Source organism: Typopeltis vanoorti, chromosome 21 (genome assembly GCF_054136105.1).
Source record: "Typopeltis vanoorti isolate ZY-2024b chromosome 21, IOZ_Tvanoo_1.0, whole genome shotgun sequence".
NCBI classification, from domain to species: domain Eukaryota; kingdom Metazoa; phylum Arthropoda; class Arachnida; order Uropygi; family Thelyphonidae; genus Typopeltis; species Typopeltis vanoorti.
This window is the reverse complement of record NC_143569.1, coordinates 70655488-70680609: the sequence shown is the minus strand read 5'-3', so window position 1 is coordinate 70680609 and position 25122 is coordinate 70655488. Positions and strand designations below refer to the sequence as shown.

The following is a 25122-nucleotide window of genomic DNA, read 5'->3' as shown; positions in this document are numbered from 1 at the left end:
CTTAAGCAAAACTTCGTTCTCAGAGGTGAAAATACTATGGCCATAATAGGGATATGTTTGTACATAAAGAAAATGAAAAACTTTTTTTTGAAAGCAAAAAAGCTTTATTAAATAAAAAGTCAATATTACATACCTAACAAAGATAAAATCGCGACATTTTTAAAATACGAATCTAAAGTTGATTCTTTATGCTTTTTTTCTCTTTCATTTAACAATTGCCTGTACCGATTTATTGTATTTAACACTGATTGATCACTTATCAATAACACTTCCTAAATCAGGATAATTTTCACTGAAAAAATTTAAAACTTTTCAATGTCATTCAAGCACCCTTTTAAATCTTTGGTTGCTAATACTTTTTTGGTAGAAACTTCTTTAATTTCATCTTCATTTTCTTTGGCTTCGTTGCTAACAAGTTTTTCTAAATCTTCCACTGAAAAACCATTTTCTTCTCCATTTAATAAATTTCTTACATCCTCTTTGTTGATATTTTCGAAACCTATTGATTGAACCATCTGGATAACTTCATTTCTAATCTCTTTAATGTTATTTTTTCTTCTAGTACAACTTCTGGCCATAATTTGTGCCAAATCCCATTTAAGCATTTGTGAGTGACTTCTTTCCAAGAGCTATTAATGTTTTCAATTGCTTCTTTAATGGTGTAGTTTTTCCAAAAAGTTTTAATTGACATTTGCTCTTTATCTTCTAGTTCTATTAAATTGCTTAATGTACCACACAGATAATAAGCTTTAAATGTTGCTATTACTCCCTGATCCATCGGTTGAATCAGGGAAGTTTGTGTTTGCTGGAAGAAGACAACTTTGACAGGAATGCATGTATCTAACGTACTATTAAGATCAGTAGGATGTCCCGGAGCGTTGTCTAACAACCAAAGAGCTTTTTCTTCAAGATTATTTCTTTGACAATACCGTTTCACTTGTGGACAAAAATGGTTAACAAACCAATCAATAAATAACTCCTTGGTAATCCATGCATTTCTATTAGCTTTCCATATTACAGGTAAATTCGTTTTTATGTTACTTTTTAATGCCCTTGGATTTTCTGAATGGTAAACTAATAACAATTTTAATTTAAAATCGCCAGTAGCATTTGACCCAAAGAGTAATGTTAAACCATCTTTAGATGTTTTGAATTTTGAACCCAGCTGATTTTTCTTCAATAGAAATTAAGCTTTTTGATGGTAGCCGTTTCCAGAACAAACTGCTTTCGTCAACATTGAACACCAAATTTGATGAAAATTTTTCACTTTCAATTATTTCCTTTAGATTTTCTGGAAAATTATTCGCAGCTTCTGATAATTTTACACTGTGAATTCTGGCCCGTTTTTTAAATTTCTGCAATTTCTTTAGTTTGTTTGGATTTCAGGTGATTAAACAAAAATAATGCTTTTTCTTGAATCACCATTTGAATTAGTCATATGATGGTGTAACATATCACCTATCCACAAACTTAATATTTTCTCCATTAACTTGCTTGAGCTAGTTAATTTTGCTGCTGTAGCTTCTGTACAATTCTGAGCAGACTGTTTTATTTTTTTTTTTGTATTGACTAAGTATGGTTGTTAAAGTTGACTGCACTAATCCTAAAGAATGTGCCACATCGCATTTTCTTTCAACACGTTGTACAATATTTAATTTAGTTTCTAAAGAAATTGCTTTTCTTTTCCTTGATTCTGACATTTTAACTAAATATTAATATTTACAAAATCTACAATAATGCTATCAGAGAACATACGTCATTTATTGCAATTCACCACTAAAACACACCACCCCTATGTAACAACGACTAAATTATGCGGATGACATGCGAAACTGTTAAAACAGACACACCCACAGCTTAGGAATACACGATGAGTCGCCATTGTTCGCCAATCAGATGATTGCTGGGCGTCGACCTTAAAATATTAATATTTTTATGTAAAACGGGGCTTGAAATTGTGGACTTCGTTACCAGAGGTATGACCGTATAGTGTATCATATTGATGGCATTGGATTGCATGAAATTGATGAGGCTAGGGACTTGGGGATAATGGTGGACAAAGAGTTGAAGTTCATAGGGCACATTGCAAAAGTTGGTAAAATAGCTCAAAGGATTACTTGGATTTTGAAAAACACACTAACAAGTAAAGATAAGAAAGTTATTATCCTTCTTTATAAGGCTATGATTCTGCCACATCTTGACTACTGCACACAGATTTGGTCACCTCGGTGTCTTAGGGACCAGGAGGTGGTAGAGAGGATTTAGTGACGAGTGACCAATATGATGACAGATCTGTGGAATATTCCCTGATAGGTTTAAAGTTTGTGGGTTGAAGTTTAGTTGATAGGCAGAAAAGAAGGTACATAATAGTAACTTTTAAGATACGAAAAGAGTTTTATAAAATTGATGCAAGTGAAAATTTTTAATATATGACAAATGGAGAACTAGAGGTCATCCATCGAAGTTGTGTAAGAGTGTGGTTAGTAGCGGTGCTTCAACCAAATTTTTTGCATGGCGAGTGAGTGGACTAGATTGCCAGATTTGGTTGCGAGTTCATTGACAGTGAATGGATTCAAGGAAAGGTATATGATAGGATGTGTGTGTACGATGGTTATTTAGGGTCTCACGATTAGTCTTCCCAGTATCATGGAGATGCTGTAAAATAATAACTTCCAAGGATGTCCTTGCATCCTTTTCCCATCCTCGATAAAATTAATCACAATAGTCCAAGTAAGGTCTTGACAAAAAGTGTGTTGACAAAAAGTGAAGAGGATGATGGGATGTAGGGGAAACAGTTGGATTTGAAGAGGGCTCTGGGAAAAGTAAGGAGGAAAAGAAATGGTTCGAGGAAAGTATGGAGAAGTCACATCTAATAAATGGTATCAGTGAAACTTGTTATAGATCCAGGAATGAACTGTTAGGTTTGTATATGAATGCTAGAAGTATCAGAAACAAGATAAATGAAATGGTTGCATTGAGTTTGTCCACACAAAAATTGTTGGAATAAGTGAGACATGGTTGGATGAGGATGACATCCTAACAGGAATACAGATGGAAGAGAGTGATGTATTTTATGAAGATAGAAAGGGTAAAAAGGAAAGTAATGTGGAGGATAATGACCAGGAAATATATAAGCAGATTAAGCAAGCAAATGGGGAAATGGGTGATCCTCATGAGTGATTTTAATTACAGCAATTTAGATTGGGATGATGCGATAGCAACTGGAAGTGAAAAAAATGAGCATTTGTGGGACAACTACCCCAGGCAGTATGTAACAGAGGTAACATGAGGATTGAAGGGCTTGGATTTGATCATCTGATCAGAGGATATTATGAATGAGATCAAATCTCCCTCCAGTTGGTGAGAGTAACCATGAAGTGATTACCTGGATGATTGTCAACTATGTGAGGAAGGGTATATTTGGAAATACGAGGCTGGTAATTATGAGAAGGTCAGGAGACCGCTTGGAGCTGTAGCATGAAATGAGGAATTGGGTGAAAAGGAGATCAGTACTGCTTGGATGATATTCAAGAGCTCTCTAGTAGAAGCAGTGTCTAAATGTATTCCAAATGTCAGAAAATTAAGCTAAAAAAAAAAAAAAAAAAAATCCCAATGAGTTCTTTTGATATGTAGCCAGAAAAAAAATAAGAACAACTATCCAAAAGGAAAGTCACTAGTGGTTGTGCCTCCAGGATCTGTTTAGGGCCATTGCTGTATGTTAATGATGTTGGGAAAGATGTGAATGGAGATATACAGCGGTGTGGAGATGATGCAAAGTTGAGACAAACTATGAGGAGTAGAGCAGATGTTGTGGCCTTACAAGATGACTTGAATAGACTCAGTGAATGGGTACAGGAGTGGGAATATTAGTTCAGTGTTGTCAAATGAGGATTTTAAAATTTGGAAAACAAAGATGGGATGTAGAATTTACTCTTGGTGGGGATATATTGCTGGAGTTGGAAGAAATGAGATCTTGAGGTGATGTGGATAAGGATCTGAAATTTAGAGGACATATTGCCAAAATTGAGGACAATACAATTTTTGGCAATGATGCACAGGACACTGACTTGTAGAAGTAAGGAGATTCTGGTTCAATTGTATAAGGCTCTGATTAGGCCACATATGGACTGGTTTTCAAAAGGATGAAGACATGTTTGAGAGGCCAGTGGCCATTGAACAAAATATGTTCTGCCCTCTGGAATGTTGAATATTGAAGAAATATTGAGATGATGCAATTTGCAGAGTCTAGTGAATAGGAGGAAGAGAGGTGACATAATAGAGATTATGTATTAGTAAGTTAATGTTGAAAAGGTTTTTCATGAAATGATGGGCCATGGAAGCTATATAAGGAGTAAGGGAATGAAAAATAGGTTTTTTTGTATGGAGAGTTGTGAATGATTCGAACTGCAGGGAATTTGAATGTGTTTAAGGTGCAGTATGATGAGCTGTGTATATGACGAAAGGGACTGACTAGATGAATCTGTGACCCCCATGGAGTATTAGGATAATAATAATAATAAAATCCAGAAGTATCATGGTATATCCATTCCCCTTTTACATTATAAAATATAAGAAAGTTGCCCAAACATGACCTTCACTTAGTAAACCCACTCTATGGGCGAGCCCTAACCAACTTTTTTTAGTCTACAGTGAGGTCCCAACATATTGGCCATTCCAGAGATACTGATAAGTGAGTAGGTGGATATATCATTTTTTGCACCACCCTTGTGCAATGGGATGACCTTAAATTCTTTCCAATCCTCTGGAATCTTTCCTGTTCTGTGCAAATTATATAGCCTGATCAAAGGAATAGCCAGTTCAGCTGGACAATTTTAGCATCCATGCTGATATTCCATCAGTCTCTATTGCTGAATTCAGTTTATGCAACAGTTCTAGTACCTCCTCCTCACATGCCTGATTTTCTTCATCTAGTGAAGAGTGCTCAGTATTGATACACCAGATTGATAACTTTTAGCCACATGCCACTCATTACTTGAACAATCTCTTCTGCATCAGTCACCTACATACCATCTGCAATCAGTAGTTATTCTTTCATATTCATTCTTTCTTTTACTTGCAGCATAATTGCAACAATAAAATTCTTTGGGTTAACATGCAGTGAGTAGATTATGAGAACTGCAGTTGCAATAACACTTCATAAGGTTGGAATGTAGCCACCTGTTATTTTCAACACACTAAAAGCACTCAGGATCAGTAGGATGTTTGTATATCAGACTATTACCCATTATAACGATACAGAAGATGCATATGACTGCCAAAGAACAGGTTGACGATGCTCCATTTAGACACAACAGCTTGTTGAGGGCTATGAAGGCAGGCCTCTACTGTAATCCTGTGAGAGTGCAGAAAAGTGATGCTGCGAGAGAAGAATATTTTGCAGAGAATGATGTCATATGTACTAACTGATGACCTGGGGGTGAGAGCCTATCATTGTTCTACTGAACACTTCCCAACACTACAACTTATGCAGCAAAGGGTGATAAAATCAAAGGCACTTCTCCCGTGATATGCTATCAACAGACAGAAAAATCCTCTTCACAGATGAGAAAATTTTCACCATTGAAGAGTCATTTAACTGCTGCAACGATTGAGTATATGCCCCAGATGGTCACATAGTATATGCGATAGCATCCAGGATTCAGCGAGGTCATCACCCTGCATCAGTGATGGTTTAGTGGAGGTGACATATCAGAAGATATCCAAGTTGCATTTCTGCGAGAAAGAGATCTTAATACACTTCCACCAAAGGGTATTAAGGCACTTCTAGAACCTGTGGTACGGCCCCTGAACAACACCTCATCTCACGGTAGGCAGTGGAGCTTCCAACAGGACACCGCCCCTGCACACAACAGTGGTTGGAGATGAACGTGCCCAACCACATATCACCATCTCATTGGTCACTTGGAAGTCCTGATCTGAATTCTTTGGACTTCAAATTGTGGTCAGAGCTTTAGAGAGTAGTCTGCAAGAAATGACATCCAATATTACCAGCCTGAAGGTAGATTTGGAGCATGCAGTAGTAGGACCATATCCATTGGATATTGTGCATGCCATCATTAATATATGATTTTACAGACTTCGAGCATATATGAAGGTAAAAGCGGGACATTTCAAACGTTGATTGCTGCTATATGCACGTTATACATGTGCTGCAAGCTATAAATGATTTACTGATAGATTAAAGGTTTATGTGCTGTTAGTTGTAACAGCACATAAACCATAAAGTATTTAGGGTTAGACGAAGTAAAGTTTCACTCATTACAGCTTAGCCACTTCTTTTTGCAAATGTAAACTTAGTTTCTTGAACTGCTTTATTCACTCTGCAGTGCTGACATTGCTAGCAATTTTATCAGGATGTTCACATCGTTAGTCACTTTACACGGTTGCTTTTCCTTTCCTTTCCTTTTCTGATGGTAACCACCTTCTTATGGGGGGGGTTTCAGTCTGGCTCACATAGCTTCAGATTGTTTCTGCTGTTAGATGATTCTAGTAAAGCCAATCATCACTTTTCCATCCATTTCAAAATAGGAAAACTGTCTTTGTCATTCCTTATGTGAGACCCATTGGCCTGTCGAGATCACATGACCTAACTGGACCAATCCAGCCGAAGTTGATAAATCAATTAGAATATGTAGAGCAACTGTGTAAATAGTCACTTAGAACCAGCAATATTTTTAAAAGGAAATTTCAGCTGTGCGGTAACAGTTCATTCTGCATGGGAGCATCTCAGTGACTGTGTGGCCATGTAGCTTTGAGGGAACATTGGTGGTGAGTGCTGTAACATTGAATGTACTGATTAAAAGGTATGATGATTATTGCAGTTTGTGAATGTTTGAGCTTCTATGAAGGGATTTCAGACTCCATGAAGACTTGGAAGTACCTTATTTACTCTAATATAACTTGTCCTTGCAGATATCTCGCACCCGCTGATTTTACATTACAAAAAAAAAAAAAAAATCAAAAGTTTCGCATATACCTTGCACATGAAAAAAGTTTAAAACTTTAAGAAATAGATGGTGAATGCTGTTATGGACGAAACAGAAAAAACTTTCAGATGCTAAGACCGATGTGGCCATTATTCCTTTTGGTTTTACATCTTGTCTACAACCCTTGGATGTATCGGTCAACAAACTGTTCGAGAACTACGTATGAAAATTCTACACGGAGTGGATGACAGCTGGTGGGTATGAGCTAATTCTGGCAGGGAAAATTAAGCAACCATCATTAGAATTGTTGTGTAACTGGATTTTGACAGCTTGGGACATGAATTCCCCAGTAATAATTGCCAAGAGTTTTTTAAAAACTGACATATCTAATGCCCTGGATGGGAACGAAATGATGCTATTTGGATAGATTGAAAATGCACAAAAGGAAACTTCTCTCGAGTCCCGAAGTAACAATATCGAATAGGAGATCTTGGTAAGTCACTCATTTTTAGTTTTTTAAAATCACCGTGATCTTATGATTCTGAAATGATAGAAGGACAAGCAATAATGAAACTTTTAATTTAATTACAGAAGCATTGTCGCTAAAGATTCAAATTATATCATGTGATGGTGAGCGGCTGATCACATAAATAATGTTGATAATTAAAATTTAAATGCATTCATTTTATAAATAACGTGAGTCATTTATTCATTTGTGCAGGGTAAACTTCAATTTAGTTTTTTCCTGAAAAACTTTACTTTTTCAAAAATCCCCACATAAACTCCACAATTTTTTAACTTTAATTTTGAGGAAAAATGTGCGAGTTATATTGAGTAAATATGGTAATACTAATTTTCATTGCCTGGTGTTCTAACCACTCCTCTTAATGGAGCTTGAGCATCTTGAAAAACTACTCACCTCTAGAAGAGGTTTCTCAGATTATCTAATTCTTATTTCACCCAAATATTCTGTGTTTTTTAACCTTTTTTTATGGATGGATTTATCGATATTATTAAATAGACATAACTTTGGAGCCTAATATACAATCTATACTACTGTAGATTGTGTAGAGCAATCCCTCAATTAATGCACCTAATGTGTTCTTTAAAACAGGCACATTAATCTAAAAGGCACTAATCAAATATAATAATCTACGGGAAAATATATAATTCGTTCCTCAGATTTCTTTTTTGACCCTTAATTTTCTTTATAAAAGAATTAGGGTATGTCTCAGGGCCTAGTTAAAGGAAAACCATGACTCATTGTAAGAGGTCCATTACATAAACATTACTACTAGCCATGAACCTCCGTAGCTCAGTCGGTATAGACAAAGCCCTTTAGTTGGAAAGACCTGGGTTTGTTTCCTGTCTGTGACGTGGAGAATCTTTGTGCTCTCTTTCGACAAAAGGTGAGTCAGCCAGTCTCATACACAGGTAGGGTTTTTTCCTCCCAGAAACTCGAGTTTTTCATCCCCCAGAACAGGCAAATCGGCCCCGTGAACACACACACACAGATTACATTCAGGAATACTTTGTAAATGGCCCCTCCCAGCCATAGGCCTGATTCATCAGCTATGCCGGTTCTGAGTCCGGATAAAATGGGGGAGGGAGGATTGAGATGGTTCCATACCTTCCTGTAAAAAAAGGGCTCACTGTCGTTGTGTCATCATATGAAATAAATTATTAACCATCAATACCTGTACAATAGATGTCATGGTTTTTGCCTCAAAACTATTCACTGACTCTGGCAATCCATTCCACATTAACTACTCTCCAAGAAAAAAAATCTAGATCACATGCTCTTGCTGACCATACTTATTCATTTTCCAAAGATGACCTTTAGTTTACCTCACATTGATCAAATCAGATTCCTTTTACTGTTTAACAGTTTAAGCAAGATGTCCTACTTTGGCATTCTCTAATATTCTCTAAAAAAAATTAAAATTTAAATAAGATTTGAAGTGCATCATAAAATAACTGGCTCCTAGATTTTTGTAAATTAATGCATCCATATTGTTTAAGTTTGAGGAGTACTTCATTACTACTGCTGACTTTAACAATCTTTCAAACTTCTGTGCAGTATTATAGTTTGATTCCATTTAATCATATAATGAGGGTTGGTGCCTAAAACGTAGTCTCCCAGGTCTAATTGCCATAATGTTGGTAGCAAATGTATTTGTTCAAGGGACTTGTGTTCACTACACTTAGATATGGTGGAATTACTGATGGAGCATCTGTCATCCCCCCTCCCCCAGCAGTAAATTTCGCATCCAGCATTGGGTGGTAAGCAAAGCGCTGCTATCCTGTGTACATTATCTTCAAATTTTGTATCCCAAATGGCAGGGCAGTACAGCAATAATTAGAAAGGAACTGAAGGCCAGCTGTAAGTACTCTGAGTTTTTCAATTTTCAACAAAAAAGAGTTTTTCTAACTTAATATCAGCGAAAATAACCACCTGTGCACTACATATAGATATGTTTGCAGCACAAAGCTAAGGTGCCTGCAACAAAGCCAAGCATTGACAGCACTATGAATCTTGCAAACTCTGACATGCACCAACTGAAGTTCAGAAGTCCCACTGTAAGCTGGAGGTCACAGACAAGATAAAGAGCCCTTCAGTATAAATTTTGCTACAAGTTGATGCACTCTAATTGCACAAAGATTGACCATAAAACTCCTGACCATCCTCAGCCAGCCATTCTTTTGTCCCCTATGCTTCTCCTTCATTGCATAGTTTCTAAATCTCAGAAAGCACATGGACAGCCTAGAGCAGTGCCTTATTACGCTTGACAATACTTTAGCATGTAATTTTGACGCATTAGGAGGGAAAAAAAACTAGAGGTGATTCACAATCAACATCTCAACATTAATTTGCCTATTACAGAAAACGCCAGTAAGCTATGCTGTCTCATCAGCATGTTAGTCAAAGACACTGGAAGCAGAGAATAAAAAATACACCATTTTACTGAACTTTCATTCCAAAACAGATTCGATGCTAAACAGTGACATCTGCAATCTTGCCTAACAATGCAAATTTGACTGTGAGAAAACTATCAGATCTCACCATTTCAGGCCCATAAGCACATAGTGACAGAATTAATCTCTTGCCTAGTCATGATATGCCATTGATGTAACCACTGTAAATAATATGTCAGAAGATACTACCACATATCCCCTCTACCTGCCCTTCTAGATCTCAGTGCACTAGAAAATTACAGAAATAACTGGAAGAAAAACAGCAAAGTGGAAACAACATGTGCACAGTTAATTATAAAAAACGAGTACTAATTTGAAAATCTATTCCCACCAGCCAGCCACCACGAAAACTTGAACTCTTATCAATGCATAGGGAATGTGCATGACTGATGTGGTCAACAGCAAACATCGCAGAACTTTCCTAATACACTACATCAGTTATATGTGACCTCCATTCCAATTTCAACAATATCAATTACCATCCCCCATTCTGCAAAACCCTGCTCACTTTTCCTGAAAGAAACCCCAAATTTCTACTCTCACAAGTACTACTTGTCTCAGCTTTCCCAGTTACACACTCTGACTCCTTTTGCAATAAAGATGAGTTTTCTGTATATGTTCACTCCGACATAACATGTCAAAGAGTGCCTATCCCAGAATTTTTAAATTTTGACCTTCTTTGGCTTAAAATATCTGAAACCCAATTTCTCAAATTCATTTCTCATCTCTACCACTTTCTTAATGCCACCTCCCATAATGAACTTTTCAATTTCCTTTCGTTAAAAGTCAGTATTTCAATCCAAGTTTCCTAATACTGAGGTCATTTTCCTTGGAGAATTCAGTGTTCAAAACACCAGCTTGTTCGCCTATTCCAATTGCACAGATCTAGAGGTAGAGAGGCTGTTATTTGCCATCACCAACTACCTTACACAAATAGTACTCGTGCCTATCACAATACCAGACAACCCCAACCACTTTCCAGATACCTTGTACCACCTCCTCACTAGTGACCCATTCAAGTACACTGTGAATGTAGTCTGTCCTCTAGGTATTGTTGGAGGTTTAGTGGAGTTTAATAGATACAATTAAAAACTAATTTTAATGCTTCCAATATTTTGTCTCAGTCACTAAGACATATTCAGGAAGTACAACTGACACTGGTAACACACAAAGGCAACACAGCACTGAATGAAACATGTGGTAGTAATGCTCTAAAGTGCTATCTAGGTGATGCGGCCTCTATGGGTGTTTTTAGATGGCCATATTTACTTGAATATCACTTGCACTGTTTTCTCCAAAAAAGTTCAAAAATCGTGGTGAGAGATATATCTGGGAATTTTTGGAAACTAAAGTTTTGCAGGAAAAAACTAAACTGACATTTATAATTAAATCCTCAGTATTCATTATAATTTATAATTGAATGCATTTAACTTTTAACTATCAATGCTGTTTACGCGATCAGCCACCCACCTTCATCACGTGATATATTTGAATCTTTTAGTGACACTGCTTCTATAATTAAATTAATTATTTCTGGCAAAATCATGTTCCCAAGCTCTCAAAATCCAGTTGTGCAACGGTTCTAATGATGGTCTCTTAATCTTAATCCACCCCACGCAATCCAAGATCGAGAAGAAGTCAACTCCCACATTTCCCCTACTGGTTGCTTCCATTTCTAAGCATGTGATTGGTGCGATATTAACAAAAGATTGAGATTCAATGACAAAGGCGAGCCGACAATTATTCAGTTGAAATGCTAATTCTGTTCAACTGAATTCCAAAATATCTGAAACTACCATAACCACATTCACTACCTATTTCTCATCATCAAATTCCTGACATGTTCCCACAAGGGCTATGCAGGATATGATAGTACTACTTGAAAAACTTACATCACCACTAACTTGTGGTGATGTAAGGTAACTCCTATCTACAGTTGTCCTCCAAATTAATCTGTTACCTGTCAAAACTCCAACATTATCAGATCTTATATTTCTGTCTTATAAGACACTTTTTACTGTATCAATCCACCTATATCTTGATCTTCCTCTGTGTCTTTTTCCTGCCAACCTGGCAAAGAACATTTGTTTTGCTAATTTTTCCTCTTCCATTCTGTTTAAGTGACCATACCACCTAAGATTAGTTCTGCCTAACACATTCCTGTATGCTAACAATCTCAAGTTCTTTCTTAATATCCTCTTTTTTAAATATAATATGACATTGTCATTGATGCCATCTGTTCGGACCCCATTCTCAGGACTCGCATATCTGCAGTCCCTAGTCTTTGGTCATGTATTTTATTTCTGTTCAAACTCTCAGATCCATAAGTTAAAATTGGCTTGAACACTGTCTTGTATATAGCTAATTTAGTGTTTTGACTAAATGTGCACAAATTCACATGGAGAGAAGAGGCAAGGAATAAGAAAAGTCTCACTGACTATGTTATTCTTGATAGTGATGTTTTCTCCCTGGTGCAGGACACCAGAGTGTACAGAGGATTTGAAATTGGAAGCGATCACTATTTAGTCTTGAGCAGGATAAAATTGAATTTTATATTGAAAAGAATAACATGTAAGAAAGTTTTAAAGCGAATAAAAGTTGAGCAGCTCTCAGATGTGAACTGTAGACTAAAATACACAAAGATTATTGAAGAAAAAATGAAAGAGTTTGAGAACAGGAATCAAACCTTCGAGATTCAGTGGCAAACTCTGAACAAAATATTGATTGATTCTGCCAGAGAGCCATGTGGTGAGGTTGTCTGCAAGGATAAAAAAATCAGGAAGTTAAAGAGGCAGTGAAGGAAAAGAAGAAAGCATATCAAAAGTTCCTGTCAAATAAGTCAGCTTGTGCTCTTAGAGAATATAGAGACAAATGCAAGAATGCTAAACACTGTGTAAAACTAGCTAAACAAAAGTCATGGGATGACTTTGGCAAGAATATAGAAAATAAATATCAAGAAGGTGGTAAGATATTCTGGAGGTTGTTGAAGAAGCTTAGAAATGGAGGAATGAGTGCTGCAAAAGGAGTTAGAGATGATAAAGGTGACATGAAAACGGAAGAAAAAGATATCCTTGAAGTATGGAGTAATTACTTTGAAAAATTGCTAAATGAATCAAGCAGTGATAGCACAGTGGTAAAAAAAAACTCAACAGGCATACAGTCAGGAAATACTTGAAGTAGAAAAAGCCATCAAAGGCTTGAAATGTGGAAAGGCATCAGGAGTAGATGATATTCGACCAGAAATGCTGAAGTATGGTGGTATAAAAGTCTTACAGTGACTGCACTGCATAGTTCAGAAGGCGTGGACAGAGGGACGAATTCCCGATGATTGGAGTAGAGCTCTCATAGTACCCATATATAAAAAGGGAAATAAAACTGAATGTGAGAATTACAGGTATTTCCCTACTGAGTGTTCCTGTCAAGATTTATGCCAGTATACTTGAGAAACGGTTTAGAAGAATTGTGGAAGAAAAGCTTGACGAAGAACAAGCTGGATTCAGGCCAAATAGAGGCTGGCAGGATCAGATCTTCACTTTACGACAAATAGTTGAGAAAGCATGGGAATATAACAAAGATCTGTATTTAAGTTTTGTTGATCTGGAAAAGGCATATGACAAGGTTCCAAGAGAGAAGCTATTCAATATGCTACAGTTATATAGTGTCAATGGGGCATTATATCAAGCAATACTTAGTCTTTATTTGAGTTGCAAGTCAGCAGTTAGAATTGAAGGAAGTACAGGAAGATGGTTTAATGTTAAATCTGGTGTGAGATGAGGATGTACGTTATCCTCTCTGTTATTCATTATCTATATGGATCACATTATGAAGGAAAGTGGTATTAAACATGATATCAGAATTGGAGATATTAATGTCAGCTCTTTGCTTTATATGGACGATGTTATACTTAGTAATAAATCCACTACAAGTCTGCAAGATTCCCCGACTAAATCGAATAACTGTTGTTATAGATATGGTATGAAGGTCAGCAATAAAAAGACAAAGACAATGAAAATAATTAGAATCGTTGAAAATATCAACTGTGTTGTGAATGGAGAACCTGTGGAACAAGTAAAACATTTCAGCTACTTAGTCACGATTTTTAGTGAAGATGGTAAATTAAATATGGAAATAGACAACAGAATCTACAAAGCTGGTATGGTAGGAAGTCAATTGAATTAATTCATATGGAATAAGAGAAAAATTAGTCAGAACACTGAATTAGCTGTATACAAGACAGTGTTCAAACCAGTTTTAACTTATTGGATCAGAGAGCTGGGTCAGAAGTAAAACACTTGACCAAAGACTAGAGACTGTAGATATGAGAGTCCTGAGAAAGATTAGAGCAGTGGTCGATATCGACCCCCAGGGGTCGATAGAAAAATATAAGACATCATTGTATGGGTAATATTTAATTCGGTTAACTTGGATTACCTCCATCCTGAATGACAACGCAATTAAGAGTGAATCGTGCGAACAGTGACATGAATAAGACCTGTAAGATGGAGCAAGGTCATGAAAATAGTTTCTGAGACTAATCAAGTAGGCCAAAATGACGTATTTACCAATAAAGGGATGTCGGTGGTTTTATATAAATATACTTTATATATTATTTATCCCTCCTATCAAATATGTAATGTTAAGAAGGACGTCAAAAACAAAAACGTATTCCTTTGACATTAAGCCAATATAATATATTATGCATACAATAAACACTGTAACTATAACATAAACAATCTAAAAACTCTCATAAGCGTCTTTTTTTGCTTGTCCTATTATAATTACGTAATAGTAAAATAGAGGGGATCGATAAAAAGTCAAACTCCTGAATGGGTCGACGGTCAAAGAAGTTTGTCGACCCCTGGATTAGAGGTTTGAACAGATGGCATCAATGGCAATAGCATATTAAAAACGAGGATATTAGGAAACAACTTGACATTGTCAGCATCCAGGAATGCGTTAGCAGTGCTAATCTCAGATGGTATGGTCACTTAAACAGAATGGGCGAGGAAAGATTAGCAAAGCAAGTGTTCTCTGCCAGGTTGACAGGAAAACGACCCAGAGGAAGACCAAGATATAGGGGGGTTGATACGGTACAAATTGCCTTAGACAATAGAAATATAAGATCTGATAATGTTGGGGTCTTGACAAGTAACAGACTGATTTGGAGGAAAATTGTAGATAGGAAGTTAATAATGATGTAAATTTTTCATGTAGTACTATCATATCCTGTACACCCCTTGAGGGTACATGTTAAGAATTTGATGATGACTAATTTCTGTCTTATTTCATAGAAATTTATTCCTTTGTTTCTGTTGTCTATTTTCATATTCAGTTTACCATCTTCACTAAAAAATCATGCCTCCTCCTCATCATTATCAAATTCCTGCTATGTACCCTCAAAGGGGGTGTGCAGGATATGATACTTCTGCATGAAAAATTTACATCATTACTAACTTTCTATCTAAATGAATATAAATAAAATGAATAACAACAGTTATTCATTTTAGTCAAGGAATCTTAGACTTGTAGCAGATTTACTTAGAAGTATAACATTGTTTGCATAAAGCAAAGAGCTGACATTCACATCTTCGTCGAATCATTCCGGTTTTGTGACCACATTTTTATTAAAAAACTTTTTTTAAAACTAAACAAGTACTAAAAAATAAACTCGACAAGTTTCGTTAGTCGTCAGACTAACATCTTCAGGGGTAAAGATAACTAACAGTTTAAAGCACAAACTATAAGAAATTACGAAAAAAACAAGTTCATTTATTGGTATTATGAACATCAAAAAAGTTCATTAAAAAACCGAATATCAGATCTATACAACCATTAATACGTGTTAGCTGGAAAAAATGCTATTTGATTTTTTTAATTTCTCCAAGAAATGTTGGGAGTTCTTGATATAAGAATCCATGTTGTGAATGTGTTCTTATAATATTTTGGCTAGATATTTGGTAGTTTGTAAGTAGGAGAATGGATAGCTTATACTATTGGACGTAATGGTGTACCTTCTTTATGGATTTTGGGAACACCATATAGTCTTGGAGTTAACAGATGCATAGATTTTAGTTTTTTGATTAAGTCCATAGGCCAGTTGGTCATATCACGTAATAGTTCATTGGTATCAAGATGGTTTTTGTGAGTAGGATCTGTGTTAAGAACATCACAGACAGATGTGTCTGATAATAGATTATCGATCTTTTCTTCATATTCCTTAGTATATTCTTGATTCTCTTTAATGCTATTTGATGTCACGTTCTGTGATTCACTTGGACTCTGTCCAAGGTTTGAACTAGGTAAATTTTTAATAAACGCTGACCAAACTTGATTTAAAATCAAGCCTTGATTTTTGTTGCATTGCGTATGCATTATAATCATTTTTGCTGCCACTTTGAATTTTCTTGTGAAACAGTTTTTATCAATGTAGGACATGTTTGTTCTGTCCCAGAGTACATCGTGACCAGTAGAAGCTGTGAAAAAATACCCCCAAAAAAAAACCAGGAGTTTATAATATTCACTGTTCCTGTGTCATCTGCTATGTAGGCCAGACGGGGAGGTCGGGAGAAATCTGCATGAGCGAACATCAAAAGGACGTACAAAAAAAGAGAGAAAATAAGTCTGGCTTGGCATTTCACATAGCTTCTACTGGTCATGATGTACTCTGGGACAGAACAAACATGTCCTACATTGAAAAAACTGTTTCACAAGAAAATTCAAAGAGGCAGTAAATATGATTATAATGCCTACGAAATACAACAAAAATCAAGGCTTGATTTTAAATCAAGTTTGGTCAGCGCTTATTAAAAATTTACCCAGTTCAGACCTCGGACAGAGTCAAAGTGAACCACAGAATGCAACATCAAAATAGCATTGTTTCCTGCTAACACGTATTAACGGTTGTATAGGTCTGATATTTGGTTTTTTAACTAACTTTTTTGATGTTCATAATACCAATAAATGAACTTGTTTTGCTGTAATTTCTTATAGTTTGTGCTTTAAACTGTTATCTTTACCCCTGAAGGTCTGACGACTAACGAAACTTGTCGGGTTTGTTTTTTAGTACTTGTTTAGTTTTAAAAAAAAGTTTTTTAATAAAAATGTGGTCACAAAACTGGAATGATTCGATTGAACTTCTTAACCACAGAAACCTCTGCATGATTATTAGCATCTCCAATTTTGATATCAGGTTTAATACCACTTTCCTTTATAATGTGATCCATGTAGATAATGAACAACAAAGGGGATAATGTACATCCTTGTCTGACACCAGATTTAACATTAAACCATCTTCCTGTACTTCCTTCAATTCTAACTGCCGACTTACAACTCAAATAAAGACTAAGTATTGCTTGATATAATGCCCCATGGACACCATATAACTGTAGCGTATTGAATAGCATCTCTCTTGGCACCTTGTCATGTGCCTTTTCCAGATCTACAGAACTTAAATACAGATCTTCGTTATATTCCCATGCTTTCTTGACTATTTGTCATGAAGTGAAGATCTGATCCTGACAGCTTCTATTTGGCCTGAATCCAGCTTGTTCTTCACCAAGCTTCCCTTCCACAATCATTCTCAACCATTTCTCAAGTATTCTTGCATAAATTTTACCAGGAATGAAGTAGGGAAATACTTCTGTGATTCTCATGTTCAGTTTTATTTCCTTTTTTTATATATGGGTACTATGAGAGCTCTACTCCAATCATCCAGAATTAGTCCCCCTCTCCAGTCCTTCTGAACTATGCAGTGTTCATACTTTTATACCTTCATACTTGAGCATTTCTGGTCTAATATCATCTATTCCTGCTGCCTTTTTGCTTTTCACGCCTTTGATGGCTTTTTCTACTTCAAGTATCTATATGTATTCCTGACTTCATGCTTGTTAAGTGTTTTTTTACCACTGTGCTATCACTGCTTGTTTCATTTAGCAATTTTTCGAAGTTATTACTCCATACTTCAAGCATATCTTTTTCTCAAGTTTTCATGTCACCTTTATCATCTCTAATTCCATTCGTTTTACAGCACTCTTTCCTCCATTTCTGAGCTTCTTCAACAAATACTACCTCCAGAATATCTTGCCACCTTCTTGATATTTATTTTCTATGTTCTTACCAAAGGCTTCCCGTGAGTTTTATTTAGCTACTTTTACACAGTGTTTAGCTTTCTTACAGTTGTCTGTGTATTCTCTAAGAGTACAAACTGACTTATTTGCTAGAAACGTTTGATATGCTTTCTTCTTTTCCTTCATTGCCTCTTTATCTTCCTGTGTCCACCATGGAATTCTGATTTTTTCTATCCTTGCAGACAACCTCACCACATGCCTATCTGGCTGAATCGATCATGTTTTCTTCATGTCTTGCACTGAATCTCCAAGGTTTGGTTCCTGTTTTCAAACTTTCATTTTTTCTTGAATAATGTTTGTGTATTTTAGTCTACTGTTCATATCTGAGAGCTTCTCAATTTTTATTTGTTTTAAAACTTTCTTACATGTTCTTCTTTTCAATATGAAATTCAATTTTATCCTGCTCAACTAAATGGTGATCACTTCCAATTTCAAATCCTTTGTACACTCTAGTGTCATGCACCAGCAAGAAAACATCACTATTAACAATCAACATAGTCAATGAGACTTGTTTTTCCTTGCCTCTTTTCTTTATGTGAATTTGTGTCTATTTCTTAAAGTTTTAAACTTTTTTCATGTGTAAACTATATATGCGAAACTTTTCAATTTCTTTTTCCATAAAATAAAATCAGGGGTGCGAGGTATACACGAGGGCAAGTTATATTCGAGTAAATACAGTAATGTTTTCCAAATTGCAGGAAGTTTTTTTGCACTCATGTTTGTTTAAATTTGGTTGATTTTTGAGTGCGCTGCAGATTCCATAAACAGGCTTTTCTTAATTTACTGTGATAAGCATGGTAGTTTTCTTTCAGAAAATCCTCTGAGTGGTATCAAATACATGGTCCACAAGACCAGAATGACCATAGTCCTGATTGCAGATGTAAGTTTTGTATTTATGTAAACAGAGGGTGGCTGATGTACCTGTCTGTCTGAAGTAAGCCAACTTACCAGGAACAAGTTTTTTATATACTCCAGACATTGAGAGAGAGTGGAGGGAGCTGATCTTCAGTAGAACGAATAAGGGTAGCAAGTTTCCAATGGGACTTAAAAGCTGTGTAAAAGTCGTACATTTTTAAAGGTGTAGCTATTTTTTCTGATATATCTGAAATGTTGGGATGACTGAGGATTTTTTTTTTTTTTTTTTTTTTTTTACATTCTATAAGCACCTTGCCCCATTGGATAGGAAGGTGTTGTGTATATGGTTGAGTTCTGTTGAAAGAGAGGGTCTACTGGAATGAAGATTGTAAGCTCTATTAGTGATGGTGGTGGGAAAGTTTGTGAATGTATCTGCATGTATGAGTGGGTTTTCTGTATACAGTGAAGGAGAAGTTACCATTCAGAAGGGGTGTGTCTAAGGAAGGGTAAACTGTTGTTTTTTCCTTTTCCAGATGAAAATGTGTAAACTGGATTCCTGGATGTACACAGTGTGCCCATTAAGTAATGAAATTGGCTTTTTACAGGACAGTCCTTTAAATAAAAGTAACAAACTATTTATAGTTTTGACTGCTAGAGTGGTAATCACAGGTGCAACTTTCGAGTAAGGTGACACAGCAGATTTTGTGTGGCAACCATTGAAGTAACAGTGTGTGAGTGGAGCATGTCAGAAGTTGAATCGTTGGTCATACAGCTGTGATAATATTTTTACTGTAAATTAGGAAAAACTGCTACAGAAGCATACCAAGGCCTAAAGAAAAGTTTATGGTGATGACTGTCTGAGCCATGCACAGGTATTCCACTGGTTTTCAGTGTTTAAAGAGGGAGGAGGCAGGGGGGGGGATCCTTAAAAGATGAACTACGCCATGAATGGATAGTTTCTGCACAGCCAGATGAAAATGTGTTATTTGACCATGACCTACGAATAACTACTAGGCTACTCGCTGTACAGATTGGTGTATAAAAAAATGGCCTGATTAATCGTAGAAAGAGATTTGCACAAGAGACCATCATTTTAAGACCTTCAGCAAGCATCCATCACTGCACCCATAGAGGGAACCAATTAGGTCTGTAGGAGCCTATCATTTACAATCAATCTATTTGCCTTCTTGCTGTGTGTGCCTGCATATGTGCTCAGTATATTTCTTTGTGCCCATGAAGATGCTTTGGTGACCAAAGCAAAATATTGACATAGTAATCTAATTAGCTAAACATCAATTTTTTTTCCACTGAATATCAACATGAGATTTAAATATTTTGGTCATATTGTATCTGCTATTTATACTTTACAAACTATAATTTCACTTCTATTTTTCAATATATTTGCATATTACAAAAAAAAAAAAATTGTTAATAAAATTTTAGGCTTCACTGGTGCTCTTCTTGTGGTAAGTGTAAACATAGTCATCTGCATAATTACTGTTTTTTTAACAGGTTTTTCAAAAGCATGTAGAATAGGTGGCAAGGATATCTAGATAAATCCGAGAATTTACCTAGTAATTAAAAATGATTAGGTAATTATTTGTTCTGCTAATTCTTTATTTATATTGCATTGAAAACTATAGAGAAAATGTATTTGCACTTTCTTTTCTGTACCCTCTTTATCATTGGATGTGATCTGCTAGCAATCTGTCATTTTAGTGACTCATGGTTCATATCAGAGAGATCACCTGGGGAGACAGTTCCATACTAATCATGTATACATGGTGTACATGTATAAAAACATTTGGCTCATCCGCCATAAGTCTTTTGTGAACATTGACTATCCATGATGCCCGCATGCACAGGTTGTTTTTTTCTCTCCTTAGCAGCAAATAAACATTAATTATACAGATTATTGTTATTTTAATAAGTGTGGAAGCACATATGTTGCACTGTACTTCTAATAAGAGAAGTGACTAAAATTTCGCACAAAAATGTAAACATATTCAGTGTAATAGTTAAGTTAAATCAGTACATATAAATGAAATGGACAGGCTTTGAAAGAATTGCATTTATAAAGATTTGGATAAATTTCTCCTCAAGCTGATGTGCAGTTGTTGCAAGTTGGTTGTGTAGTGTTCAAGGAATATATGCTAACTGCAGAGCATGGTTGTATTGTAATAAGTGAATTAGTTGGTTAGCTGTATTTATTATATTTAGCTAATAAACAGAATTCAGAGATGCATAGTGTACTACAGATTTACTAAAAGCAAGATGATAATTTTGTAAACTTATCCTAATTTAATTAAAAAAAAACAAAAAAAACAGGGCACCTCAATGATTCCCTGGTAATAAGAAGAATCTTGTTTTAGTCACAGATGTAGAAACTTGTCATATTTTAATTGCCCACAAAACTAGTGATTCTGTCTGTTGCATTTTTATAATCAGCTCCCACATAGACGAAGACCATTGCACGAGCAAGTGGTTAAGAAGAAAGAAGAAACCTATGAAGATATTTCTTGAACACCTGAATGTCCTTGGAGAAACTGTGAGGATGGCTGTTCCAGAAAACAGGTAAATGGAATGAAGGTAGAGGATGAGAAGCTGAACTGTAGCTTTATTTTTACTTTGTCTTTCTGATAAATGATCAGAAGAACAAGGCATTGAGCTGTTCTTCATGTAGTAAATGGTTATTTCCCTTGATTATCTACTAAACATCACCCCTCAAGAATTAAAGTAGTTGAGAAATTGAAATTGTTGGCCTAGTGGTTAGCATATCCACTTCCATACAGCAGCCTTCAGGTTTAATTCTGCTGTGGGAAGGGATGTATGTGATTGTCCTTAGGCAATAAAAAAAAAATTCATCATCAGAATGGTGTGAGACCACCATCCTACTTGTTGAAGTCTTAAGTTCCATGTTTGGTCTCCAGAGCAGTGTTTCTGGATTATGTAAGCAAATGAATAAAAAAAATTATAAAAATTAATAATAAAAATAGAAAATGTGTTCACACATTGGGTGTGAACCTAATATACTATAGGTTCACAGCCTTTGTGGGTGGGAGTCATAAAAACTTCATTTAGCCTTTGGTTACCAGTTTTAGATCACCAGAAGTTCAATTGCTTGGATTAGCTGATTATTTAAAGGCCAAATATTACATGGAGCATTGCCTTTTATTTTTATTATGTTCACCTATAAATAAAATCTGTATGGAACGGCATATATAACTTTGAATTTTCTTTGACTAGCACTTATAATGGAAAGATAAGTGTCATCTTTTCAGGAGATGAGTTACATTGCAGGAAAAATATTGGAAATAAAAAAAAATTCTCCTGTTGTGTGTATGTTCTTTAATCTTTGTAATAATCACATTATTGTACTCTTTTAATATAAAGATTTAGTCATTAATCTGGAATACCTCATCCCATTCATGAGTGAAAATATTAATATTTTACCATAACACTTGCTATATAGAGGAAAGTTGGTAATAGCATAAAACATATATAATAGTACTACGTAGTATTGTTGTATGGGATGTTAATCTAACTGTTCATTGAGGACACAATTCCTTTGCATGGAGCAGTAAGGAAATAGACTAGTTATGTAAAAATTACATAACTACAAAGAGGTGTTCAATTTTGTTCTTATTACTTTTTTGTTTGGTATTACAGCAGCTGTTCTGCTTGCTTTCAGATTGGGGTTCATGGAATTCGGATAGAGTTTACAACAGAGAAAGGTTCGAAACGCACTGCCACCTACCTCCCGGAAGTTGCCCCAGAACAGGGTCTGTTTTATACTTTTTGTGCTGTTTTATGATCTCAGATTTTGAAGTAAGTAAAGAAATGTACTGTTTTACAGGCATGCTTATGTAATGATCATTATTTGGAGGTGTTTTAAACTTGAAACCTCATACGACAATAGCCTCTAGAGGGGATTTTAAGTGCAATGAGAAGAGTTTATAATTGGCTCAAAGAATTGCCTGGTGGGGCTGATTTGGATTACAGTACAAGATTCAAAGTCCTGTTGCAGGAACAAGAGACTTGCCATGTATCGTCACTTTGGACTTTCAAGACAGATACAAATCATCTGTCAGATTTGTATCGAAAAATACAAAATAATATGCTATTTTTTATTTATTAAAGTAATTAATATTTTTAATCACTTGAGCATTATTAATTATATAATACACACATTTAATTCATTGCTGCTTGATTTTGAATTCATAAAATGTGTTATTAAAAACTGTTCATCAGATTCAAAATGAAAATAAAAGGGGAAAAAATTTGTTCATAAATTTTGTATACTTAAGATATGCATTTTTATCATAATTGATATTAGTAATATAGTAATCCCCCCCCCCCCCATAGAAATTGATTTCCTGATAATTCAGACCATGGGGACTAATTTTTTCTGTAATTGCTAATCCAATACTTAAACAGATTTTTTTTTTCTCTTTTATTTTCTTAATACATAGAAGAAACAGTTCGAATTAGCAACACATACTGTTTAGATGATTGCAACATATAAGTTGGTGAGAGGAGCCCATCAGACAGTGTACAGTAGTTATTGCATTGGTAATACAATAGGAGAAAGGCCATGGATAAGGAAGTAAGAAGTAGATTTTTTTGCACGGGGACTGGAAAACGAGTAGAATGCACTGCAGGAGAAGGTGGTAAGTGCATCAGTCCTGTGTTGAAAGAAGATATAAAATACATTATGGTCTGCACAGAATTTGGCCTCCATGATGAGCTGTGTGACTCAGTGTAGTCTTGATGTAATACTAAATATCAATTGTATTTCAGAATAAGTCTTTTAATTGATAAAAAAGGCTGCATTTTAGTCACTTCCTTGTATTTTATGAGCCAAACCAGATATAGATTTTAACATCTGAACACCTCATCACACTGTTTTACATGGTTACAGAATATTACAATATTACTTTTCACATAGGGATTTGGATATGCAGCATTGTGAACTTTACCATCCAGAACTTGTTTTAACCCTTAGTTAAGCATTCCTAATGTGATCCATTCAGTTGGAGGGGGGGAATGAAAAATCATCTGTATGCATGACATTTCGCCATCTGTTAACATGATAATGAAAGAGGATGATCCCTTCATTTGTCTTATTTAATAGATGTGGACGGTGTCTTAATTATGCTTCTATTATAAAAAAAAACACTGAAGGATAAAAATAAATTTGTATATTGTATTATATGCCACAGTGTTAAATCTCAATGTTTTCTTTGTTATACTATTTAAATCTTGTCGGTCTGCGCCTTTGTAAGATTCTACGTTTTCTCGTATGAAACTTATCTTCTTTACTTTTACTATACTTCCAACTTATCGCCAGTTACGTTACCTCTATCTTGTGGCCGCAAATAGTAAGGCTCACGTGTGCAAGATGTCAAGAACAAAGAAAGTGCCTCGGGCTGGAGCCAATCTCTTTGTCTGATTTACTGGTGTTCTAAATTAAATTTTGGAAAATTTGTTTGATAGTCAGCTGCGCCACCAAAATTCTAGGATAGGAGGAGTATCTCCCTCCGAAGAATAGAACACTCAGTATGACACACAGCTCCTTCCTTTCCAACTTATCTCTATACCAAATTACATATATTTCTTACTCTGCAGTAATGGCAATATCTACTTTAAGATACATAGGTTTGATTTTATGAGTAGCACATTGGACTTAGAGATCAGGCTAGTTATTTTGACAAGAAAACAGTTTATTCATCACTAAGCAACAAATACACAAATGACACAAATTAATATGACTAAAATCCAATATGTACGCTATATCTAACAATTCAATATAAGTTATACAATCATCTCTCACAATCATCTGAATCTTAGCAGGACTACTTGTCTAGAGTTTTATCCCCCCCTTTCTTAACTTCACATATATTCTGATTGTCAACATATAAAAAATTCAGGTTTAAGGAATGACTACAAGAAAACTTACAAGTAGATTCACTCTATAATTCAGCTAGGCTTTCTATTACATAGAGTAAATTAATTCAATTGTTAGCTCAAGGCCTAAAGTCCTGCAACTCTAATTTAAAAACACTTCCATCAATTCAAACCACCGTCACAATCTAAGTTTCTCTCCGACTAAATAATGGAAAGTTCTTACTTTTCATGAAGTCTGGTCCTCTATAGCTGATTATCTCTTCTTGTTCCTATTATCCCCCATCACTGTACCTGAACATCCTTTTCGTAAT

The 25122-nt window shown here is 35.5% G+C and overlaps 1 protein-coding gene across 1 annotated transcript in view; it reads left to right on the top strand.

The window, feature by feature from the left end:
- The window catches only part of LOC150094959 (nuclear protein AMMECR1-like), a 179158-nt gene that overhangs the window by 116669 nt on the left and 37367 nt on the right, over positions 1–25122 (top strand). The window contains exon 4 of the mRNA XM_090411394.1: positions 22596–22686. Coding sequence (XP_090267520.1) covers positions 22596–22686 — 91 coding nt within the window. The remainder of the gene's footprint in view (positions 1–22595; positions 22687–25122) is intronic.